Below are 26,685 nucleotides of genomic sequence, written 5' to 3'. Positions count from 1 at the left end.
TCTTGAAGTTAGTCATTTATTTTTCTAAAAAAATACATAAAACTATATATAAAAATAGATGTTTATTGATGCATTAATCTGAAACGTTATTTAAATGAAAGCTTATACTATTCTGAAGAAAATAAAACAAACTTGAAGTTTCTACGGCAAACCCGGGGGAAGATACGATCGTTTATAACCTAATGCGTGTCATTCAAAGTAGAGCCGCATGTGGCGTACACGGAGATTTTAAAAAGCGCGTAACTTCTGACCCACTTGACCAATTTAAAAAAAGTTGTCATTTTTGTAATCAGCATCAAAAGTTCTATAAGCATACCAAATTTCATCAACATCGGGGGTGGTGGGTGACATGGCCTGGATGAATTGACGTGGAATGACCCAGTATTTAAAAAGAATGCGTAATTTAAACGTTTTCTACCATACCAGTTATGACAACACGCTGCTATTTTGTACTACTGCTGAATGTAAACAAAGATTTATCCTACTTAGAGCGGCCATATTGGAAGCGACACTAGCGATCAGGTGGTAATTTTAATCGCGAATAACCCCCATAGCAGGCAGTACTTTACACGCAAACATTTCATGTGACATTTTGGGTCAGCTTTTGCGACTACGATGTATAATATATACAGCAGGAAAGGCACGTCGAATTACACCATCTATGGTGATTGCAAGGTGTGACTGAAAACAAAAATATTCTTCTATAAGTGTACTGTATGTTATAAAGCATGTATTTAAGCAGCGCCATTGATTTGTACCTAAAACAATTTAATAGGAAAACTTATTCCTCTCGGTTGAATAGTTATCGTGTTTTAAAAATGTGAAGTGGTACATTGTTTACATCTCACGAGGCCGCCATTACTACTGCACTCGTGACCTAGAGGTCGCTTCTGATTGGTTATGCTACGAAAACTGCTACGGAAATAGGACCGATCATATCCTTGAGAAATGCCATAAGATTTTTCATTTTACACGGCAGCAGTTAGGTCATGGCGTAAGTGTTAAGAAAAATGCTAAAGGATATGCTTTCGTCTAAAGCGAGCTTAAAGCTTCCAGACCTTTCCCTGACTTCTTCCTCTTCGTAACACCCAGTTTCTGTTTGGAATGTCGAAACGAACAAAACGTTCTGTTCTGTTCTGTGTGTTTTTGGATTTGTTCGATAAAAGTACTTCGAAATAGAAAATCTCAATTAAACGTTGAATCAATGTAACAAAGTTGATAGGAGACAGATAAGGATCTCAAAACGCAAACGCTAATGACATTCCCTCATAGCTTGCAGAAAAAACACGTGCAATCGATATTATTGGATCGATATTTAGTTCCGATTGAATAGCTGAGTTCTGTAATAAGCCACCTCCCAGTGGATTATTACAACACGCAAGATTAACATTAAGAATGCAGTGCGATATATGAGTAGCTTCAGTAGCGTAGGCAGGATTTCATCAAGGGGGGGGGTTATTTCGAAAACTTTCTACTAATTCACATTACCATTGTTTTATTATACTTTAATTAATTAATAATACTTACAATTAATTAATTAGTTTAATTACTACTAATAATACTACTAATGCAGCTGCTTTTACTACTTATATCATTACTATTATTAAGTAGTAGATATCTTCATAAATATATTTATGAAAGCAATAGAACAAAATTACATTTTTTTGTTTCTTTGTTACGAAATAATTGTCTAGTCAACTGTTATTTGTATATGATAGGTGAGACATTCTAAGTGTGAAGAAAATCCATAAAAACAAGCAAATATATTAAATTTATTGAATTAATCAAAATATGAAACTCATTCAAGGGTCCGCGGTGGTTTATCAATGGGTATCTGAGAGCAACCCTGGGGGATAAAGGCTGCCGGAGCATGGTGCTGATCACATCCCCTGCAAAATGGACGAGATCGAGAATGTGTGGGCCCCAGCACACCACTACATGTGCCTTCATGGCACGGTGCTATATGCACGGGGACGTGGAAATGCTGTCTCGTCTCGAAAATATTCGTTTGTCTCGGGACACATGATCAATCTCGTCTCGTCTCGAATTTTTAAAAGCCTGTCCCGTCTCGTCCCGTGGACAACACTACCCAGGATGATGATATGGCGCGAGAATACATGTTGCCAAATTCCACTGAGTCTATGTTTTCGTTCAAAAGTAAGTTTATAGACATTCCAACACATTTATCACTTCTAGGTGATTCACAAAGCACTTCTTCAACAGTATTTAATGATGTGGATGTAGACTCAGCATCACTTGAGAGTTCACAAGGGGATGCGAAATCAGTACCGGGAAGAACGTTTGCAATAACGTCGGCACACTGCGACTACAGCGCCTTTGCGCGACTTTTTGCAAAAGAATTGCAAAATTGAACTTTGTGGCCGCTTAGATTGTGTTTGGAATGTTGTTTTTTCTCCATGCTGCATTGGAATAATAATTCAAATTATTATTATTAGTATTATTATTATTATTACTGTCGCAGATCTTTGACGGTTATAAATTAGCCATTTTAATTTTTTTCTACAACATTTTCCATAATATTTCAAAAGCTCTTGCGTACGCCACTGAGTAGCTTATACGTATGTAACTTCTGTACATTTCCATTACATTTGGACGAAAGATTTCGTTTGTACTAGTTGTGAATTTCTGCTTTCGAAGGGGCGTGAGATCAGTACCGCCGTATACAATAACATTTTTCCATGAGAGGAAATAAAAACTAAATTTGATATTCTGGCGCTTCTGCGGGGAACCTAGGGCTTACTAGTCTCCTGACACAATTATCACTCCTTTATAATAATTAGTTCAATGTATTGTCGTCGATATGGAATGCCATGCATGTAATTTTCGATTGACATTAATTTCCTAGATGAATGATTTTCCCTTCCCTACAAATATCAACCTTATCACAACGGACAAGAAAGTATTCACAATTCTACCTTGGAAAGTAGCCATTTTGAAGTATGAAGTCATAATCTCCCAGACATTAATACAACGAGAGCAGTGTTGCCAAGTAAATCTTTTGAGTTAATCTTTCATATTGTGTGGCCAATTTTATTGGTCGTTTGAGGTTTGAAAATTACACATTAAGGAACAAACCCCTGCAGTATTTTGAACCACAATGAATTATTTGATGAGAAGTTGATGGAAATGCACGTAATTCTAGGGATGGTATAACGTGAACGAGACAGCAAAATCCAGACGAGACCTGGACTTAGTGTTCGAGCCTCTCGATCTCGTTCGAGATTGGTACAATATTGAAAAATTTACCTGAACCAATTTTACTTCTTCAAACAACAAATTAATATCTAGTTGATTATTTATGGGTAAATCATATATTTTCTTTATAATAATTGCAAGGTCATCTACTAGTGTCAATTTTTAGCATGTGTCGAGTGTTTTCATATGTATGCAGGATAATATCCCGTTTCTCGAGGGCATGTAGCGTCGCAACAAGATTCCAAACAAAAGAAAAACGTTATTGAGAAAAGGTATAGAGGAAGGTCATTAGGCAGTGACCTCTATCATTACCTTCTCAATCTGAAAGCCTGATGGCTTGATCCGGTCACGTGACTAAACGTCATCAACTGGAGGCGAGATAGCTGCCATGTTTGATTTGCTTCTTCGGAATCAATGTTGGACCTTTTTAGTGAATATGGAATTGTAATGCAAATTTAAGAACTGTAATCGAGTTTACATGACGTGTAAATATGCTTAAATGTGGAAGAGGTATGGTGTATAAGTCTTGTGTACTCAATTGCAGAGGCAATTACAATGAAAAAGGTAAGAGTAACATTCACATTTCTTCAAGATGTTGTTAAAAATGAGAAATTTTTAGGGCAATTCCATGTGATTCAGTCACTACGAAAATATACAAGTAACAAATGTATTATACTAAAAAATAAATAATAGTAATAGTTCATGATGTAAACATTTCATGTGTCCGAAATAGGCATCAAATATACTCGTAAATGTGGACAACATGTCAACATTTTTTTTTAGAATTATCAAATAATTTACCCTGAATTACAAACGTTGGTTAATATTATGTCTACCAAAGCAATTTGTTAGTGTAAATTTTATGCAAGCATTCGATAAATTATTCATATTATTTACACAAATTTTCAGTTTCAAAATGTGCTTAATGAAAGAAAGCTATACAACGGGGCAAAGTTGATACATGTGTACATTTATTCTTATTTTATCCCGCTTTATGCTTCTTTATGCTAATCGGAGGCTAATGGAAGATATGTTGTACATTTAAATACAAAGGTGCGATGTGTAACAAGAACGTCGATGAAATATTCGTGTGTAAAACTATCCAAGAATATATATGTTACTTATGTTTCAAATACAAATGTTTTCACACAGAAAGCATTTTGTTACCTAGCTATGTTAATATGAACTACAAATGTATTAAATTTTTAAAACTGTTTCATATGAACTGCTTTTTATTTTTTGTCTTTGTGAAGCTTCAATGTTCGTAACTTTGATTATTAAATCAGTGATAATGTTTATTGTTTCATAATTTATTAACATTCTTCACGATTTTTCTAACGGAATGTAAAAAACAGTGTAAGGAAATATTCCAAATTTTTATTTCCCAAGTGAACGTTAAAATGGAAATATTAATCTGTTTTTTTTTTCTCAATGAAACTCTTAAGTTATTGTCACAAATCTTACTAACGACAATGAAAAGATTCAATTTGTTTATTATCTTTCGTTCAATAAAGTCAATAAGATCGAAATTACAATGTGACAAATTATTTACGTTTAGTCTTTATACACAGAAATGTAACATTGCCCTTGTACCAATTTCTTTCGCTTTTTCTGCAAGAATATAGAAATTACGGTTTTGTATTGAGATTGTATAGCTACACAGAATATCTGCATTATCTGGTTGATTAATTTTGGGTAAACTTAAAGACAATTTAATTGATTAGGTAACATGGAAAGTTTACGATCAACCTAACATGTTTTTTATTTAATCAATTGAGTTCATACAAAAGCTGTTACGAGTTTTACTGTAGCTGACCAATATTCCCGATAATATTTTTCAAAGATATACAATGTTTAAATATTTCCGACAGGAAGTTTCTAACGGTTTTCAACTCTTTCTTTGTGCTATGGTAGGAATTTTTGTGGTGGCCATAGTGACTTCGTCAATGAAAATTTTGGTGTAAATATTCAATATTATACATTTTTCTTCTAACTATATTCGTCGGGAGGGTAAATGTCAAAATTTAACTTCATAAGAGAAATAAATATACCTTAATTATCTACGGTAAAATTACGTCAAGGAGTTTACAGCGTTAAGACGATCGCCTCCAGATGATGACGTCTTGACTAAGCGCTGTGGCCTGAACCTCAAGATGGTCTTGCCTCTATACGCTGTGAAAGTTCGTGGGGTGATCCAGGCACGTAGCCAGGGATGTACTAGAGGGGTTGAAGCCCCCCCCCAAAAAATCCTACAAATATCTAATTTAAATAGTGTATAGTGTTAATTAATAATACTTCCTTAGCAGAATTAAACATCTTGTAATAAGTTGCATTATATTAAGAAATTCATCTTCAGGGTTTCTAACCCCCCCCCCCAATTTTCGCCTTTACATGGCGGTTGCTGATAAAGAGATGAGCCCCCTTCCCGAAATAAAATTCTGGCTACGGACCTGCGGTGACCCGTAGTACAGTGCGTTCGTTTTGGCTCTGGGCCTAGATAGCGAGTGAACAACTTTTATAACACTCTACATGTAATTGTGTACATGCTGAAGATATGTGCGTAAATAAGCGAGACGTTACGCGACGAAAATGCCGGGCAACCGCGCCATGTCACACGCTATCTCTGCCCAGAGCCAAACCGAACGCACTCTATAGTCCTTACTGTATATTTCGAGACCGAGAACGAGACATGCATTTAGAACTCGAGACGAAGACAGTGTCAATGACACCATCACTGATTCCTATCAGAAATCCAATAGCCGATATATTGTAAACAACAATTTCGTTCCCAATTAAGCGCTTTGCTTTTAATGAGAACGTAACACGTAAAAGACCAAGACATTTGGCGCTCAGTCAACAATGAAAGCAATGCTCATTACGTGTACGCCGTACTTGAGTGGCGTCAAGGTCAAATGCCTTGTTGCTGTGTCGTGATGGGCTACACGCTACAGTATGTAAACTGCCCCTTCCTGTGCAACAGTATACAACAACATCCATTCTATTCTCTGTGCTCTGGCTGTTCAGAATATTTGATATTAGAACTTAGGCTACACCAGGATTGCTAATCTAGCATCTTCAGTTACGAGGGATCATTATACTAGACCAGTACGTCTACATACATGGGCGTATCCAGCGGGGGACAGGAGGCACTAGCCCCTTGGAAAACGAATGGTAAAATGTCCACCGTGTTCATTTTATTTTCTTCTAACGCGGAAAGTAAGATAAATGTTATTACTTTTTCACATATCAAAATACAGCATTGCCCTGGGAATGTGACCCTTGCAGAAAGTCTCCATTCCTTATCTACGCATAATCTACGCTCAGGATACATTGGATCATTGCTTACATAGTCTACATAGATAATGTGAATTACACTAAACATTAATTTACAACTTGAGACGTGCCCAATCCTATCAAATAATTTAATAATATTTAGTTTATATGCATCTCATTTTTCTACTGAAAGACTTGTTATAATAATGGGCTGAAACTGCCAATTGAGCATTATGTACATTTTCTTCTTATTTTATTTCTTCCTAATACTTTTTGATTTAACAAATGGAATTCTATATGTATAACACTGTATTAATGTGTAACCATGGAGCTTAAAAAAGTGTTTTGCAGTTTCTAAAATAATTATTTTATTTAACTAGAAGGTTATAGTACTGAGCTGTGTTGATTATAGGGCTGAATATTAATCCTAGTATTCTGCGTTGGGAATGGAAAAGTTTGTGTTACTGGGATTGACATTGCTACCATATTTTGTTCATTTTTATATTGCTTAGTTCAGTGACCTTAGAAATCTTAATTAAAAATACCTGGATGAGATTTTAATATTAGTTATGTCTCATACTATAAAATAAAAATTGTCGTCTTTCAATGATGTGACTTCGTATCAAGGTGAAAATAATCTTATTCACGACAAAATTCTTGCATTCTTTTTGCGAAAAGTCAGGATGTAGATAAAAACTATCTCCTTCCCTGCTTCGTCTCGAATTACAAAGAGTTTTCTCAGTCCAGTATATTTTCCAGGGTGGGCAATCAAGACACTAACCAACAGTGGCGAAGCATCATAAGAGGCCCGGTGGCCAGGCCTACCCTAATTTATTTGGCTATTACGGATTATTTTATTACTTATAATTTCATTAAACGACGCCTTAATACAAGAAAACTGAAATTCTAGGCCTTACGATAATTTCCACAAATTTCCATCCCTGCCAGAGGCTCTATCGTCGCATGTCGAGCCGCTTCTCCGAGGGCCTCAGCTGGTCCCATAACATTCTATGTGATTCATGCGGGAAAGCTTAATTTTAGGGGCGCGTTCGCCCGAAATGGACACAATGAGTCCGGCCTCGCGCAGTGATGCCAACCCTAGCATAATTGTGCTAAACGTAGTACAATTTGAACTTCGTTGGCACCTAGCACCCTGTGTTTAGGATAATGGTAAAATATAGCATGATCTATAAACATGCGCTCCTGGGAGACAGATAAATTGAATTCAGAGGAATATATTTTGAAAAAATAAATTTTAAAAAATCGCAGATCTAATTTGTTTCAAACAAGAGGTAGCATGCCGATCCAGCCACATCTGGTCCACCGTCTTCTTTTCATCTTTTCTTTATCTTTCCTTACTTAGCTCACGAGGAACATTTTATTGAAGGAAATTGCTAGAAAGTTGGGGTTACAGATAAAACAAGCCGCCGCCTTTTGTAATCGTCGAATTTTCTCAAACTTTTTCAAGCCTTATATTGAACCAATTATATTGGTTAAATCCGTAATTAATTTAATGGGGGGAAGTTACCAATATTGTTTATCTAATCAACAACGCATGTTTACATCCATCAGAACTGCCTCCAAAATAGATGCATAAAATGAACTTAAGACCTAAGTCATCCGTGCACAATTTAGTTGCATTTAGCAAAATTTAAGAGTTTAATCGGCACACTTTTCCTGATTGGGAGGTTGGCAACGCTGGACACACGGTACAAACTGGGCTTCACATCTGTTCTGTCCAGCGCGGGGTGTCCAACGAGGGGGAAAGGAAGGTGAGGGCGAAAAAAATGTTTCTATCCCAGTGTTCTGTGTTTTCGTTAGTTTTTCGATTTACTCCTGTTGCGTTGTTGTTTTTTGGTTATATTTTATCTTGTTTTTCTTTTCGCTCATTTATTTTTTTATTGTTCTTTGATTGATTTTTTTACTTCGCTATTTGTGCCACTTTTGGCTAATTTGCGAAGATGGGGAAGAGTGTTGATATGATGAAATTGACGAATGGACACTCAGAAACATCCATGCCCAGGCCGAGATTCGAACCCAGGACCCCTCGCGTCGTAGCGCAATGTGCTAACCACTCCGCCACGGGGACCGGCTTTCATTGTTGTGAGCGTGAAGTGAGAAAGGGGAATAATCACTTGTATGACTCTGGAATGCTACAAAAACAAGCATAAAAGCCTATTATCGGGCATAGGAAGAAATAAGGGGCATCGGCACATTGAGGGTTGCCACTCGAATGACATCTAAAGCATCAATTTACAATATAATCAAGAAATACGATTTACGAGTTAGCACACATCAAGGGTTACTATTCAGGTTCGTTGATAGATGCAAGAATATGTTGTTACATTTTCATAAATAACTTTAAAGGTTATATTTTTTTATATTTTAAAAACGTTGTACCCATAACAACACGAACTCACACGCCTGTTCCTACCCTTCCAGCGACACCACGCTTCACCACTGCTAACCAATGAACCTTTCTTCCGCACACTGACAGAGATTAGTAATAAAAAGGGCCAACGAGCTCAAATACGAGTATTTATGTTGTTTCTGGTGCTTGTGTGTCAAACTCAGGTGATACTAATACTTTCTTCTGATGTCCTCTCCCTTGCAGATTACACAAAAGATGTGAAGGTGCCACAGATTCTCACGCAGCCAGCATCCCTAAGGATCTACCCAAACCACACGGTCAGGTACTCAGCAAGGTAATTGGTTATTTGTGTATGTTAAGCAGGTTGAAAGGATTTCAGCTTGCTCGTCTCAAACGAGCCCAGTTGATATCCACATGCAGTGGCGAAGGTACAGTGCTTTTCAAGGTCAAGTCATCCGTGGAGCGGCGGCTAGCGCGCCGAGAAGTGCTGGCGCGTTTGCCGGCATTTAGACCCACAGCTTTACCTTGGCATACCCTCGTTCTCTCTGGACGCGCCAGTGCTTCAGTATCCAGAGAACTGGCGTTTGTGAAGTGTTAAGGTGTTAAGAAGTGTTTTAGATTCTTTTATTTTAGTTTAAGTATTACTGGTGCTTTTCTGCACTCTAATATTGACACGCAACGTGTACAATTTGAAACAACGCATTTTTATGCACGACTCTTTCGTCATTACGAATTCTTGTAGGGACGTTAGAATGCGTTTTGCAGCAGAATTCCCAGATGTTCCTGTTTCACACAGACAGTGTTCGAAAACTTGTGAACAAATTTAGAGAAACAGAGTCTGCTCTTGATAAGCGAAGGGTGAAAGGACATTTTCAACACCAATTCTAACAAGGTACGTGTTCATTTTAATAGTACCTGTCAATATAATTGTACGAGCTTATTTAATTACATAGTTAGCGGTTCCAGTTACGCGGATGTTGCATCGAGTTTGCCGGCAGACGTGCTCTCACCTCATGGTGCGTTAGTAGCCGCTCCATGGCTACTTGACTGTGAAAAGCACTGTATAAGCAATGCAAGCACTGCTGCACTATTAAAATGTAATTTCGTGTACTAAATGTTTTAGTACCTTGTTTAGTTTCAATTGCACTCGATTTTGTGAAATTTTACGACCCAAACTCCTTCACCAACTGGTGGCAAGCACCAGCCTCTCTGCTTTCGTCCTAGAAACCGCACCCAAACATGACCAAGTAAGTGACTCTTCTGGGAAAAGCTCAGCCAGACTTCTCGAAAATAGCCGAGCCAAGCCGAAAGTAAACGAAGATCAGCAGAAACTGTAATGAATCATATTCAAATCGAAATCTCTCAAACATTGTTCTAAATTCAATGCAGCAAATAACAAACTTAAGCCCCGCGACAGGTTAATTTGCAGCAGGTTTTATGTATCAATCCGCGCAGAATCTTCAGTGCCAGTCTTGCCTCAATCGCCGAGCTGTTCATAGCAGACTATAAGAATTTCAGCAGTGTTGTCAACCGCACAAGACATCAAAACCCGTACGTGCATGTATGGAATGTATTTTTGCTTCTTTAAACGACTTTCTGTGATAAATTATACAGTGCTTTCACGGCCGATTCTTCCGTGAAGCGGCGGCTAACGCTCCGTGCAGTGGGATAGCGTCTGCCGGCATTTAGATGCAGCTGCACGCTGACCTTGGCACTGGACGCTTCAGTGCTTCAGTATCCAGCTAGCTGGTGCCCAGTTTGCACGTGTTTGTAAAGTGTCAAGATGCTAATAAGTGTTTCAGATTGTTTTGTTTTATTTTACGTATTACTTGTGCTTTTCTGCTGTCTAATAATGCCCCGCTATGCGTACAATTTAAAACAAGGGATTTTTATGTACGACTCTTTACGTGATTACGAATTATTGTAGGGAAGTCAAAAGGCGTTTAGTATCAGAATTCCCAGATGTTCCTGTTCCACACAGAAACAATGTTCATGGACGTACGAGCAAATTTAGGAAAACAGGGTATGTTCTTGATAAGAAGCAAAGGGTGAAACGGTGTGTGCTTACTGGGGAGAAACTAGACGATGTAGCACGATTGAAACATACGCCTAATAAATCTCTCGAACGCCTTGCACAAGAGACATCTCCACATCGTCTGCGTGGCTAGCTACCGAGCTTTTAAACTTGAAGCCATACATTAGAAGAATTGAAAGAAAACGCCAGGAGAGAATTTGAAGTAATTTTGGAAGAACTGCGTGGGTTACTGAAAATTTCCTTAAAAATGCCGTAAATGTGTGGATGCAGGGAGACATCATGTCCAACACCTCTTGTAACAAGCTACGTACTCATTTTAATTTTAACTGTCCGTGTAATTGTCTAGCAGTTCCATTCACGCGGATGTAGAATCCAGTTTGCCGGCAGACGCGCTCTCGCTGCCCGATGTAATAGCAGCCGCTCCACGGAAGATTCGGCTTTGAAAGGCACTGTATAATACCTATGATAATACTGTGCGTCCATTTCCTTGCGAGGCCGAGAGATGGGGAGAAGTTCGGCGGGCGGCGGCTAGCGGAGATGCAGACATTTTCGACCAGTAACGTCCCGCTTATTTTTATGGACATATCTTTAGCATGCAGATATTTATATTAATATTGCAAAACGAGCACTAACCTGTGTTATAAGAGTTCTTCAAAGTTATGTCCACCTACATAAAAATTCTTTGTTCTAACGTGAACTTTACGGCTGGCATTTCAATCGCCTCACTTACACACAACACACACACACGCTGCAATTACACAAAGAAGTAGCACGGCAAGTAACAAAAAAAACACACTCTTTCACACAGTACGAAATTAACACGCTCTTGGTTCAAGGTCTGTTCCTCACTCCATTCGCAGCTCTGTCCAGGGCACTTGTAGTCGCGAAGGAAAACAAAAAACTCTTGGATCGTCTACGGGTTCAATTTCAGACCTTTCAAGGTTTCCAAAGGTTTTCAGTTTCCCTTTTTGTTGGTTCATGCTCTGCTTCAAAGCAGGGGTGCCCAAAGGGGGGATTATGGCGCAGGTTGCACCATCGAGATTTTTTGGGGGGATTTTTCCCTTCAAATAATACAAAATTCAACATTTATATATTTTTCCAAAATATATGTAAAACGTTTACACCTTAAATGCACCATATTTTACCCATTGGATGAAGAAAATAAAGTGTTTAAGGGTATTTTCGAAGGGAGGGGGAGAGAAATATCCAACTCTTACATATTAGGCCCTGTCACGTGTATTCTGAATTAAACGTTGGGAGAGGGGGCAGTATCCAACTCTAGGTCTTAGATTATGGCGGGTTTTAGTTAGAGGGGGGATTGAGCAATAAATTGAGGGGGTATCCAATTCTTGTGTATTACTATTGTCTTAGACAGTTGTGGATATTCTGGTGTGGAGACTGAGAATTGATTTTTGGAGGAGGCAATATCCACTCTTCAATATCAACAGTAAGTCTAAAAATAACATGGAAATTTTGATGGTAGCGTTTAGTATTACATCTAAAGGGGGTGTGTGATGAAGTGTCAAATCTTACATTGTCAAGGAAATTTCTGAAGTGATGAGAGAGTACGAATACTAAATTTTGGAGACTGTATTCAATATACGATATCCACACGTTTTCTATCCCGAACGTGCCAAAAGAGAAGCTGGAAAAGACTAAATATCTCGTGATCCTAAGAAATTAAATTCTTGAAAGCCTGCAAAGAAATGGATGTAAAAATTTTCTTGTTCGCTTCACTCGCATTAATGTGTTTGGCGCTTTACTGAGGTGAATGTGAAGTTTTATACTATAGCTGAATTACTAGACATAAGCGATATTCATTAATAACATCATTGTTGGTATACTGCTTAATTTAAAGCAGGTGCATCATTTGAACCTAAAATATATCGAATCCACATTTCTAACTTTTTGTCGCAGGAAAATTTTACGTTCAACTTAAATTTGCACTGAAGATAAAATCCACGTAATTATTGATTGATTTGATGTTTTGAGTCCACTTTATGCACAGTAAGGCTAATCAGGACTGGACCTACAATTTAATGTGGGATCCGAACCACTATGTGCCTCCACCGGGTATCGAACCCGGGACCCCTTGATTACAAGGCGACGACGCTACCGCTACCACTGCGCCATCGGGGAGGCCCTACGTAATTATTCTTACGAGTTACTAAAATAATCATACAGTGGGACCTTGATAACTCGAACTTGAGGGGAAAAAGAAAAAAATCGAGGCATCAAGGATTTCGACTTACCAAGGTTCGAGTTATTGAGGACCAAAATCGCCGACTTCGAGTTATACAGGTCTAAAGTGATGGTTGGTGGGGGATTACAAATAATTCGACTTATCAAGGAATTCGAGATGTTGAGCTTCGAGTTATCAAGGTTCTAATGTATTTACCCGCCCCAAGAAAACGGGGGGTCTTTGAAAGAGGACCGTATTATATTATCGCCCTGAGCTTACGAATTTCTAGCTAGGGTTCTGTAATGTCTCGTGAAATAATCGGTAATACGGCTGGAGCATGTTATTTGGTTTGCCAAGGTTGAATTTTCTATATTTATCTTAAGTTGTGTAACAATGTATGTTAAATACTCAAATTGTGAGTTTTATAAACCCATTCACAAACACTGTTTACGTATATGCATATTTACACAATTTAATTTACTACATTTAATCAATCAATGCGCTAGCTTTAAGTTTTTTTCGAAAATCGAACAAAAATAAATATGGACAATTTAACATGACATTTCATTCAAATTTACATCAGTTATTACGTATTCATCGAAACTATTTTGGTGAGAATTATGACGAACTATTTTAGGCGCGATGTTGAGTGATGGGCACCCCTGTTTAGGGAGGAGGGAAGCTAAGAAAAGTTATTTTCGGTAGCCACGCTGTCGTAATTAAATACTTTGTGGGAATTACGATATGATTTGGGGGGACGCTTGACATGATTTTGGAGGTGGGGATGCGGTATTGGCCTTGGGGAGGGGATGGGCACCCCTGCTTCAAAGACAATTCGATCGTGTACAGACGGCTTTACGAAATTCCTGGGTAGTTACTTCTCACCGTGTGCATTATAACTTATTTATTTTGCTGCTACTAAAAATTATCGATTATACCACTGCAGCGTCTACAAATTACCATTTTCTGAACGTTACGATACCTCCCCTCTCCGCCCCCCTTCCCCCAGGGTTGTTAATCGATCAAGATCAGGCTAAACAACCATCCTTCCTCGAAGGAAGAAATGAGTCCTATGAATTCGCGTGACAACGAAGCGTGCCACACAGTCTACATGAAATGCTGGCCCTCTCAAGGTCACGTGCTCAGGTTCCATGCATGGTAATTAACTGTGATCTGTCACGCGTTAAATTTGCTAGGAAAGGGTAGAAATAATGATCGTTTTCTCGTAATTATATATCAAGGCTGGTCAGGGTAGGATTTACACATTTCCCTGAAGATTTCTGTGCTACAGGTCAGTGTCGCCCTCAAGTGAGCGATTATCAAGTTTACCCCCCCCAGACAATATACTCACAGCAAAAAATGATTATGATCAGAATGTACCGAATACAGAGAGTTGATTAATTGATTTGGTTTATTTTACTTCGCTTTTCTGCCACTTTTAGCTAATCGCGAAAATGAGTTGGATTGGTGATTTAAGTCCACTTTATGCACAGTAAGGCTAATCGGGACTGGACCTACAGTTTAAAGTGGGATCCGAATCACTATGTGCCTCCACCAGGTAATGAACCCGGGATCCCTTAAGAGTTAAGACGATGAGGCTACCACTGCGCCATGAGGTAAGCCAGTCGCTAAAATGAGGATGATGACATTGGTGAAGGGACACTCACAAACAACACCAACGACCAGGCCGGCATTCCAACCTGGAACCTTTGGCATTGTGCTAGCCAATCCGCCACAGAGGCCGGCAGAATACAGACACAATTATCAACTCTCTGTGTTCTGTAAAAACAACTGTACTCGATATACTAAATAGTTGAATTGCATTGATGTTTTAAGTCCACTTTATGCACAGAAAGGCTATTTGAGACTGGACATACAGTTTAAAGTGGGATCCAAAAAACTGTGCCATGTGCCTCCACCAGGTATCGAACCCAGGGGAATTATACTGAATTATATTCATTATACTGAATTGTAACGCATGGTAAATTACTCAGTGAAAAACAGAAATATACGATGATGCCAAATGCATGTCAGAAACCTTCTATCAAACGACAATCTTATGTTAATAATTCTTTTCAGTGGCGGCCGGCGGCAAGTATGATGGGTAGTGCCAACGTGATCAAGAAATCGAAAAAAAAACTCCGCAATGCCCCCGCCCCCTCCTTGAGGTTGCCCCACTGGCCAAGATGTTTCTCCTTGTTTGGTATCGTGGAAAACAGTGTGTGTTTAAGTAATAACACACTAATATGATTCATCTTCACTCACTAACCTATCTTTATACACTACAGGACACTTCACTAAAAACACAATTGCAAGAGGAAGGGAAAACAAATCTTCTCACCTTCTCCGCCCCCATGCACACGTATTCCAACTGGATGTTAAAAATATTCTACACATTTGATGTAAAAATAAATTGTCGAAATACCAAGGGAAACTCGCATCACCATAGCATTTTTTACTTTTATATTTTTAAAAAGTCTGGATGGCCCTCTATCTATTATCAAAATGTTCATTTAACTTTGGAAAAATACTAGGTTCGTTTCTCCAAAAGTTGGCAGAAAAGTAGATAATACCTTTTTCACGAATTACTTCCCCTACGGGTCTTACAAATCCGTCGTATTTAGCGACTTATCTCTGAAGATGGCAACTGTGTCGACACTGTGAAAGTTCCCTCGCTGTGCCAAGCGAATACAGTTACGGCTGGTGTCTTATGGGCTAATCCCATTGGCTAACACCACCCCCTGCCACCTTTTTCCAGGCTCATGGTGGAAATGTTACTCGCTGAGACTTCTCCAACCCTCTGCACGTGTTTCAACTTGGTTAGGCCAGCTCTTGGGTGGCGCGGACTGCTGCCTCGCCGAGGGTACGAAACAGCTGGCGATGCAGTGAGGAGGTTGGGGCTTTCATATCTAGTCTGTGGTTGGGGAGGTTGTCATGTCAGATTGCAAGATTCGAATCTCCTTGTCTGTAAACTATCAATGTATTAATTTAACAATACTTGGGCTAGGTATGCATTTCTTCTGAGAGTAGTGCCATGGCATGGCGGCTATCCCCCTTGAGCCGCCGGTGATTCTTTTTACAGTCAAAAAAGAAAATATTTTTTATATTATAGAGGAATGGAATGAACTTGAGACCAGAACTTGAAGTGGAAAATGTTAGCAGGGGAGACGCTCCTATGGTTTAGCATGGTGGCAATAAGATCCATTGCAAAAATTTTGCTAGCTTGGGGGATACCATGCCCCCTTTCCCCCTCACTTCGAATACTGATCAAGACTAAACCATTTTTTTATGGATGCCTTATGGGGTCAGAGTTATTATTTGCACGCAAAGAGAAGTTTAAATTAGGAATATAACATTTTCCCAAACAGGGACTTGGAGTCCCTACTTGGTGCAACGGGTCGCCAACATCTATTCTCGCTCCAGGTGCAGAAATCTCCAACTAGAAGTTTCACTACAATTTCTATCACATAAAGATATTGTTCAAAATTTGGAAATATATTTATGGTACACGAAGTGAAAGGAAGTGGTATATCCCCAATTAGAATTTTTTTTTGTTTTGCAAAGTATCCCCCCCAGATGGACAAAAGGCTGTACCAAACACCCCCTCCCCCCGCCAGCAATTTCCACTTCATATTTATATTGTACAGTGCAACAGCACTGACTCTAATTACATCATTGGGTTAAAAAACAATATGACTGGTGCACCTTTTGTTCCGTTACACTTACGGACATATATCACGAAACTAATTACAGTATCGCATTTGTTGGAAAATTCTAATGTGTTTTGATATCCCTAGCCCTCTTTTCATTTAAAAAAAAACATGACCTCGATCCATCATGGCGACCATGTCCTGGAAGCACCCTCACTCACACACATGGGCCCCTTACCCTGATGTACCCAGATGAAGTTGTATGTGCCGTTACAGCATCAGTTTCAGATAAAAAGGGGTGTCCTGGGACTTTTGAATCACGGCATTTCATCAAGCAACTTGGACCCATTCCCCCCAAAGATAAACTCTATGCCTATGTACAAATGTATAGTGTTACAAAGTAATGGTGTACTTACTTTGATGCACGAACATTTGTTCCCTCACTTGATTGGCTTATGTTTGATACAATAAAAAACAAATAATTACAATTACATGAACTTCGATTTGCAACAATAACCTTATAACAATGAGTGGGTCATTAACCACCCAGTGGAAAATATGATATCTGCAAAGGATTTCTCATTTTTTTTTTTAAATACGAGTATATTTCACTTCGTCTTTGCATTGCTTCTCTCTTTCTGGCATTGAAAATTTTTGTCAACATAGTGAGTGTGAAAAAAAGAAAGATGAAGTGTCATTTATGCATATATACAAACAATACTTGACACTTGAAATATTGTGATGGATAGAAATGTTCAGCACTGATACTGCCTCGTCTTGATTTGGATCTGATTGTTTCCAAGGAGACTTAGTATGTTCTTTTCATTACAGAATTACAATGCAAGTTGCTTGCCCAATGGAATTCAAGATGTATCCTGCAGATACACAACGTTGTGACATAAGATTGGAAAGCTGTAAGTTCATTAAAATAATAGGATATTCATATTTGGTACTCTCACTCCATTTTCGTACAATATGATTAATGTGCATGTTTGTTATTGTTTATATGTAGTAACAAAATCTTCTGTTTCACATGTTGGACAGTTAATATTCACTTCTTTAAATTGCGTAAAGTATTTAGATTTAGATTAATTTCTTTATGTCATTTTTCTTAGTCATAGTTAGTAAAAATATTATATAACATTTCTTTTGTGCCATTTAAATATACTAGGAATTGTTCCATAATGTAAGCTTTATTCCGAAGAAAAATATAGCAAAAGAGTATGCCCAATTACTTACTAGAGTGATAGCACACTGTGTTTCATAAGCCTCTCCAGGATCTTGAAGTTTGGTCATACCATAGCAAACCCACATTCAAGAGATGAAAGCATGGCAATGGGTAGTGACAGAGGCCTCAGGTACCCTTTCCCCATTAGGAGGCAGTGGTGTGTAAACATGACAATTTCAGGCAAACAGGTAGCTTTTTGTGTCCTGCACTTTGCTAAAATCAATTGTTACAGTGCAATGTGGTTTTTGAACCAAGTATTGTACAGTACCACCAAAGGACAAAACAACAAGAGACTGGTATGGAAAATTCGAGGAAACTGTCTGACTGTGTGTCGTAAAATGAGCAGGTGGACTGGGCCCTTTGCCCGAGACTGTGGATCATATATGAGAATCATTTACATGGAGTCCTAAAAAGTCAACACATAATGCAAGTTGAGAATTACAAATGTCTCACGTAACTGTTTGTAATATCCTACACAAAAGACTTGTCTGTAAACCACACCAGTTACAGGCTCTCATTCCCGAATATCACAATCTAGGTTACCATTTCTGTTTGAAATTGCAAGAACATCTAGAGAAGAATGGGCTTGCAGATAAGCTCGCTCATGTTCAGTGATGAGGCAACCTTACATCTTTCTGGCAAGGTCAATGGTCATAATGTGTTTATTTGGGTATGCAGTGGAACACATCTGTGGTTCTACAAAGAACACTGTCATCTAGCAAAGTTTACTGACCATTGTTCTTTCCCGAGAAAACTGTTACCGGTATTGTGTACTTGAACATGTTAGAGCAATAATTGATGCCTCAGTTACAGGAGGATAGTAAAAACTTGATTTTGCAACAGGATGGATCTCTCCCGCATTTTCATTTGAAAGTTCGGCATTACCTGAATGCCATTTCTCAACACTGGATTGGACGATGGTTAGACAAAGGCTCAATACTTATTCTCTGGCCTCCTAGGCCACTCGACCTTATTCTATGTGATTTTTTTCTGTGGGATTACACTAAATACTGTACGTTGTCAAGAGATTTACTAGAGCTTCGACAAAGAATCATGGATGCAGTTGCTACCATCAATGTTGATATGTAGGAATTTGTGTGACAAACTAGATTACAGGATTGACATCTATTAAACCACCAAGACAGAACATATCAAACATTTGCAAAGTAGATTAAGAACTTCGATATTTACTCTATTCATGAGCATGCTCTCATCATTGTGCGTGAGTTGGCTACCTACTTCCAAAATCCTAGAGGTACTTGTGAAACTCCCTGTATTAAGTAATTCCATAAAATCATTAGTACTTACAGAAGTGAGTCAATAGTTACTTTGGAGGATACTTCAATACATGGACGAACATTACTTCAGATTTCTGGAGACTATTTTCTGTGTAATTAACATGCCTACATAAAAAAGAAGAGAAAAGAATAAAATTAATGATTACCAGTAAAAATTATTTCTAAAAAAATATTCTATTTCATGTATGTTTTTATAGTTCTGTATGTTGTGACAATGATCATGAATAATGATTAGATGAACCATCCCTATTCAGACTGGGATATAAATATAATATAAAATAAATATGCATTTCTTGTACTGGATGTTAACTCATCTGGTGGATCGAGTAAAAAAAGACTCTTTAGAATATAATAGTAAGAACTATAATAATTTTGGAATAAAATTGCATTATAATATTATAATGATTATTCATTTTCTGTTAAAATAATACTCATAATCATAATATTAATAATTATTATTATTATTTCTATATTCAAGTTTTATCAATGGCCTGACCTTCCCTACAACATTTTCTGGCAACACCCATAATCAAAAGGTAAAAGAATGTCATAAAAATTTTTAGAGATCGTTAGGTCCCCAAACTTTTGGTGTGCACCCAATATCATGAGAACATCTAAAAGTAGAAGGTTCAGATTGAAAAAGCCAGTAAACATTAGTGATGATACCTGATGCATTGACTGTGCATCACCCAAAGAAATGTCTCTTGGCAGGTCCTTGTCTTCAAAGGATTATTGCACCGCTGAATTTTGTTTAGTTTTAATGCATTAAAAAAGTGTTAACAAATAATGAATCTTTTATACCTCCAGATGCCTACACAAAAAACATGTTACTGTTTTCATGGGTAACCGAAGGATCTGCATCCAATATTGCTCGGCGATTGGCTCATTTTGATCACAAGTTGCTGTTTATTGATGATGTCAATGATGTTAACTTTCCCTCAGGTGAGTGATGACAGGCTATAACAAATCCCAAAAATTGATTCTCTTCTTTTGTTGGTGTTGTGCCTTGCGTTTCTGTATTCTTAGGTTGTTTGCAATCTTATTAGTATGATTAGATTAAACAAGTATGATGAAACAAAGCCTATGCCTTGAATCCAGATTATTTTGGAAGGGGGAGGGAAATTGTTGTACATTAAATATACCAAGGTTTACATTTAAAACAGCAGCGTTGGATATATATAATGTAAGTAATATATTATGTTTTTGGTACTACTTTGCTAACATCAGAGGTGGCTACTTCCACCAAACTGGGCATCCTCTTAGCCTTAAGTAGTATCAAAATCTTATTTCTGATTATATAAATGTGGCTATTTGTTTTAAAAATAGTTTGGATTTGTGTGGACAAATACTAATTGATGCTACTGCTGTACAGGTGTTTTCAAAGTCCTGCAGGATTCTAAAAAACTATAATTTTAAAGTAATATGTTTATTACAACGAAATATTGTTTTTTTACACAGAGGAAAATTTAAAATTTTGTTCTGCCCACAATGCTGACTCACGTGTGTGCAGGTGATTGCATGATTACAAGATGGCATCGATGCAGGTAAAAGCTCCGTGCGTGTTATGGCTTGCCAGGTTAAAATCTTGTGTTTTGGTTTGGAAAAACATCTCCAGTGCATACAAGTATCCAGAGATGGTACGAAAAGTTTAAGGCTATCCATTATCTCTCCCATTCTTGAATACTGCTCCCCCATCTGGACTATGGCTTCTAAAACTAATCTTTCCAGGATTGATTCTGTCCTCAGCTTTTTCCTCACCATTGCTCACCATAGAATTCCTTCTCTCAGACACCTCCATAAAACAGATATTATGTCTATTTTGAAGATCCAGTCACCACACACTTGTCACGAACTAGCAGATATGAAATTTTTGCATAAAATCATTAATGGCAAAATTAAAACAGAATTCCTTGTCAACCAATTTCATCTACGAGTACCCTCACTGCCAACCCACAATGTAAAGCTCTTTCACATTCCTGCTACAAGGCTTTCTCTCCTTCAGCGGTCTCTTTACTACAGGCTTCCCCACTTATATAATAACCTGCCTGTAAATACCGATATTTTCTTGTTAGAACACAGGTTCCGACAATCGCTAAGAATGTATGTGTAACAATTTCTTTTTTTCGTCTGCCATCTTGTATTGTCTTTTTTTGTTGTTGTTATTTTTATTTTTATTATTGTTTTTATTTTCTTCTTGTTGCTACAGTTTCAGTATAAAATGGTCTTTCAGTACTGTATCTGAAACTTTAATTAAATAAATAAATAAATAAATAAGCCCCCCCCCCATACAAACACACACATTTTGCCATTGAAGTTTGTGAGCTTTTTGATGGTCAATTTGAGGAGATATGGATTGACCGCAGAGGACCCACACCTTGGCATGCAAGGTCAGCTGTGCGAGCATGTCAAAATCCAGGTGTATGCACAGAAACAGACAGATCTTGACGACATGATGTGATACTCAACAGTCTAGACGAGCAGCATCAGAATGCTATTCTCAGATTCAAGATTGCAAGAGTGTTTGGACATGAATGGTGCCCAACTGGTGATGAACCAACCACATCAAACATTAATTTTAAAGTTTCCTCTGTGTAACAAACAATATTTCGTTGTAATAAACCTATTACTTTAAAAGTCGTAGGTGTTTTAAATCCTGCAGAACTTTTAAACCACACTGTATAACATAATAAGCATATTGCAAAATCATGTAGCAATTTAAGCTAAGATATTATTGTTATCGTGTAAAGTTACACTCAGAAAATGCACACTACAGAAAGTAGATGCGGTATGTCTGTGAACTGTTAAACCCTCTTATTGCATGAAAAAATAATGGTTATGTGTTACGTTTTTGAGTAACTTGCCCAACTGCATTAAATAGAAACATGCTGCTTTGGTGGCTGGATGCATTGAGTGCTGAGCTATGATCTCTTCAAGGATCTGTGCTCAAGTTCTCCCATCATTCATCCTGCAATAAACTGAAGAGGTAGAAAGCAACATAAAAAAAAACAACAATACAAACGAGTTTAATAGACAAATTCTGTTATGCCATCCTTCCTTCAAGTATATTGCTTGATGAGTTATCAAGTTATTTGGATAATCAAAATTATAGATAATAAATACATGAAAGTAATTTACTAACTTACTTTTGTGAGACTTCCTCTAATGTTTCTATTAACAAGTGAAACAACAAGTTTCCATGTGGATGGTGACAGGCAGGGATAGAAAAATACAGGGCACCCAGTCGCCACAGCACCTGCAAATTTTTACCTGGCAGTTTGTTTATTTATTTTTTAATATTTCGAGATCACTTACGGAAATTTGGATTACCTTTTCTTTACTAATGAGTACAGTATGTGTTTTTTAATGTTTGTGTGTTTTCTGCATCACATTTATTATTAAATTAGAATATTAAACATATCATTATACATTTTTGCGCTGTTGCTTACCAAATTTTAAAATATGCAGTGATATGGTAGAGATGGGCATATATTAGAATGTATTGCATAGTTTTTCATGCTATTACTGGCCGAGCCTTCTTTAAGAAGGCCACACTGGCAAAAGGTTAAAAAAAAAAAAAAAGGTAAAGTGCTCCCCTGTGCATAGCACCACGCCATGAAGGCGTATAGGGGGTGTGGGGGTAACGCCCCACACTTTCTTGATCCGGTCGTGAGTGGGGGTGATGTGATCAGCATCACGCCCCTGACCGCCTTTACCCCCCAGGGTTTCCCCCAGGTACCCATGTTATTCGACACTGGGTGGGCGCCGGGGCCGCTTCCATCGTTAGAAAAGTTCCCGGATTTGGACCGGCCGGGGATCGAACCCGGGACCTTTAGCATGGTAGTCAGACGCAATGGCTCAAGAATTAATTACTTCTAATTCAGTCTTGCATTAATTCTTCATCTTCTTCTTCCTCTAGTCCCCTTCTGCCATCATAGCGTAGGGTTGGTTGCCTCGATCCATCTCCTCCATTCCTGTCTGTTTCTCATCATTCTCTTCATCATATTTATTGTCTTATTCCTTTCTCTTCCAATCTTTTCCATTCTGTCTTCAAACATTATCCTTGGTCTTCCTTTACCTCTCCTACCTTGCACCTTTACTTCTAGAATTTGCTATACCTTTTTGTCTTCATTCAGTCTGAATACATGTCCCCACCACCTTAGCTGTCTCTTTTCAATTATTTTCTCTAGCGACTCCTGTTCCACTTCTCTTCTTATTCTTTCATTCCTCACTTTATCTCTCCTACTCTTATTAACAGCTCTTCTCAGGTATTTCATTTCACTAGCCTGAATTTTACTCAGATGTTTATCTTGAAGTGGTAAACTTTCCATTCCATATGTTAATGTAGGGACCAATACTGATTTGTATAGCTGCATTTTTGTCTTTACTGCCACTTCTTTCTTTCCCATTATTGTTTTACTGAACTGATAATATACTGTATTTGCTTTTCTTTTCCTATTTAGGATTTCTTTATCACACCTACCATCACTTGTTATGATGGTTCCTAAATATTCATATTCATCTACTTCTTCCAAGTTCTCGTTTCCATATCTAATTGCTATTTCATGATCTTTTTCTCCTTTTGCCACCTGCATAACTTTACTGCTGCCTTGCATTAATTAATAAATTAAATGTTTGAGATCACATTATAACAATTAGACATGATTTTAGTTTATTATTCTTAGCTTTGCTTCTAATTACAGTTTCAACAAGAGAAACTAATATCTAGTATTATTATAATTTTAATGTATGAAAGAAAACAATAACAGGTTGTCTTTTCTTACTTTTAATTATGGTAGAAACAAGAACTAAGAAACAATTTCACTAAAAAAAAAGGTTTTCCCTGATACGATAGTGGCTTTTGATTAACATGAGAAAACTCAATACAAAAAGTTAACACTAGTACTTTGAGTTTTCTTGGCGAAAGGAAAACAAGGAAAAATCTAGTTTCATTTGTTTATAAACAGATTAACATGTAGGCCTACTTACGGACAATTCGCTGGCTTTCAGATTTTGGGTTAGCGATATATTTATCAAACTTTATACGGGATTTTCTATCACAAATTAGGTTTAACACACGAGAGCTCTCGACACTAGTTATCACTTATCCAAAAATCTTCATTGTTCACTGAATGTTCCGTCTTCTTTTCCTGGTGGTTCTTCGATGTTTCGAAGTTGAAGAAATTCCCTCTCTGGAACCCCGGCTTCACTGACTGAAAATCTGCAAAACTGCTGCAGACAGAGTTCACTCCCGCATGATCTCTCTTCCGGAGAGCCTTAATGCCAATTTAACGTTTCTAGTGCTTCTGCAAACAACAACGGATTAGCGTAGTCTTTAGACTGAAGATTCTACTACCACTTCGCCAGAAGAAAATGTCCACGGAAGGTCTGCAAAACTCAACAGACCGAGCACACTAGTGCGACCACCTCTCAGTCGAAATCTCCGTGCCAACTACTGTAACTTCTCCACGCGAAAAATGCACAAGCACTTCTTCATTCCCCTTTGTCTTTGGGACAGTCTATTCTTTCAAAAAGGGGTGTCTTGATTCCTTTATACATCCTTATGTAAACAATCGATTACAACATTTCATAGCTTGCTTAGTTGGAATTCATGGCTTTCTTAGCCCATATTTGCAAAGGAAATATGGTTCCTGAGAAAAAGGGGTTGGCAACTGAATTATTTTTAGTTTTTCTACCCCTGGTGGCAGGTACCACTGAAATAAATAGAACTATTTCAAGAAATAAAAACGTAGGTACTTATAAATACAGTGGTTAAAAGTCCAAAACTCAAGATGATATTTCAAGAAATTCTTGCAGAAATAAGTTGGTAATTCGCTTATGTGTACCATTCCCCAAACATGATTGATTGATTGATTGATTTAGTTTATTTTACTTCGCGTTTTGTGCCTCTTGGCTAATTTGCGAAGATGGGAATGAGTGATGAAATGATGAAATTGATGAATGGACATTCACAAACAACCAAGCCCGACCGGGATTCGAACCCGGGACTCTTGGCATCGCAGCGCGATGTGCTAACCACTCGGCCACAGGGTCGAGCTCCCCAAACATGAAAATGACATTTTGAAACATTAATGTACAGCACTCTTCAGCAGAACCAACCAAGAGTTGTTAACCAGAATCTACAGAAATTTTACTGTGTAGTTTTTATTTTTTAATGGGTGACACAACTCTTCTTCCATGTTCCTTTTCATGAAAATTATTTGATCATTGCAGGGAGCTATCCTGCCATCACCATGTCTATTTTCCTCCGCCGAAGAATGAACTATCATATGCTTCAGACGTACGTACCAAGTGGGCTGTTTGTTGTGGTGTCATGGTTGTCCTTCCTTGTGCCACATGAGAGTGTTCCCGGCAGAATGGCTATCTGTATGACAACTCTGCTCACTCTGACTGCCATGTTTGCTGCTGTTAGGTAAGACTGATTTTTGTCACAAGTTTCTGCATACATAAATGATACTGTTACGATATCAAACATATTTACTGTATATTATAAGCTCTATCTACGCCATTGTTCAATAAATATGGTGAATGAATTGCTGGTGTGTGTGTGTAGTTGGTACTACTGGTTGACGGTCAGGTTAATGAACCCCTATGTCTGTCAGTCATCGTTCGTGAAGCCATGTGGTTGTCCAGATGTGTAGTTTGTGAGTACGCATTGTGGAAGTAAGGTGCAGTGCAGACGCTGTTATGGGTGAAATGGAGCAACGTACAAATGTGAAATTCTGCTTCACACTTGGGAAAACGCCAAGGGAATGTCACGACATGCTGCGCCAGGTGTGTGGAAACAGTGCGTGCTTTATGGAAAAAGTGTGTGTACGAGTGGTACAAGCACTTCCGCCAGGGTCACCGAAATCCAAAAAGGTTAGGTGCGAAAAGTCGCGCATCAAGACAATACTGATTACCTTTTTTGATGCTGGAGGGATCATTCATAAGAATACCTGCCAGAAGGCACGACATTGAATGCGGCCACATACGTGAACATTTTGGATCGCCTCCTGAAGATAATCAGATGTGTGCACCCCCAGTATACCGAAAATGGATCCTGGTATCTGCTGCACGATAACGCACACCTCCATACTGCCATAACCGTGCAGCAGATCCTGGGACGTAAGGAGGTTGTTGTACTCCATCACTCCCCTTATTCACCAGATCTGGCCCCTGCCGATTATTTCCTTTTCCCTTGCTTGAAGAAACACTTAAAAGAATAACGGTTTTCGGACATTGATGACATCCAACGCAATGTGAACTGTGAACTCAACCGCATCACACAGGCTGCCTTCGCCCAAAGTATGCGAGACCTCTACACGCGTTCTCAGAAGTGCATTACCATTGGAGGCGATTATTTTGAAGGACACTAAGCTGTATGCCTGCATACATGTACTACCTTTCCTGCTAATAAATCATGAAATCATTC

At 38.2% G+C, this 26,685-nt stretch overlaps 1 protein-coding gene across 1 annotated transcript in view; it reads left to right on the top strand.

Annotated features, from left to right (window-relative positions):
- Positions 1-26,685, top strand: part of LOC145981692 (glycine receptor subunit alpha-4-like) — a 117,142-nt gene that overhangs the window by 77,157 nt on the left and 13,300 nt on the right. The window contains exons 5-8 of the mRNA XM_083115089.1: positions 9,104-9,194; positions 17,559-17,641; positions 20,061-20,195; positions 25,485-25,683. Coding sequence (XP_082971215.1) covers positions 9,104-9,194; positions 17,559-17,641; positions 20,061-20,195; positions 25,485-25,683 — 508 coding nt within the window. The remainder of the gene's footprint in view (positions 1-9,103; positions 9,195-17,558; positions 17,642-20,060; positions 20,196-25,484; positions 25,684-26,685) is intronic.

The sequence above is a fragment of the Lepisma saccharinum genome, chromosome 30 (assembly GCF_977018435.1).
Source record: "Lepisma saccharinum chromosome 30, izLepSacc3.1, whole genome shotgun sequence".
NCBI lineage: Eukaryota > Metazoa > Arthropoda > Insecta > Zygentoma > Lepismatidae > Lepisma > Lepisma saccharinum.
The sequence above is the reverse complement of the archived record's forward strand: the minus strand, read 5'-3'. Positions and strand labels throughout refer to the sequence as shown.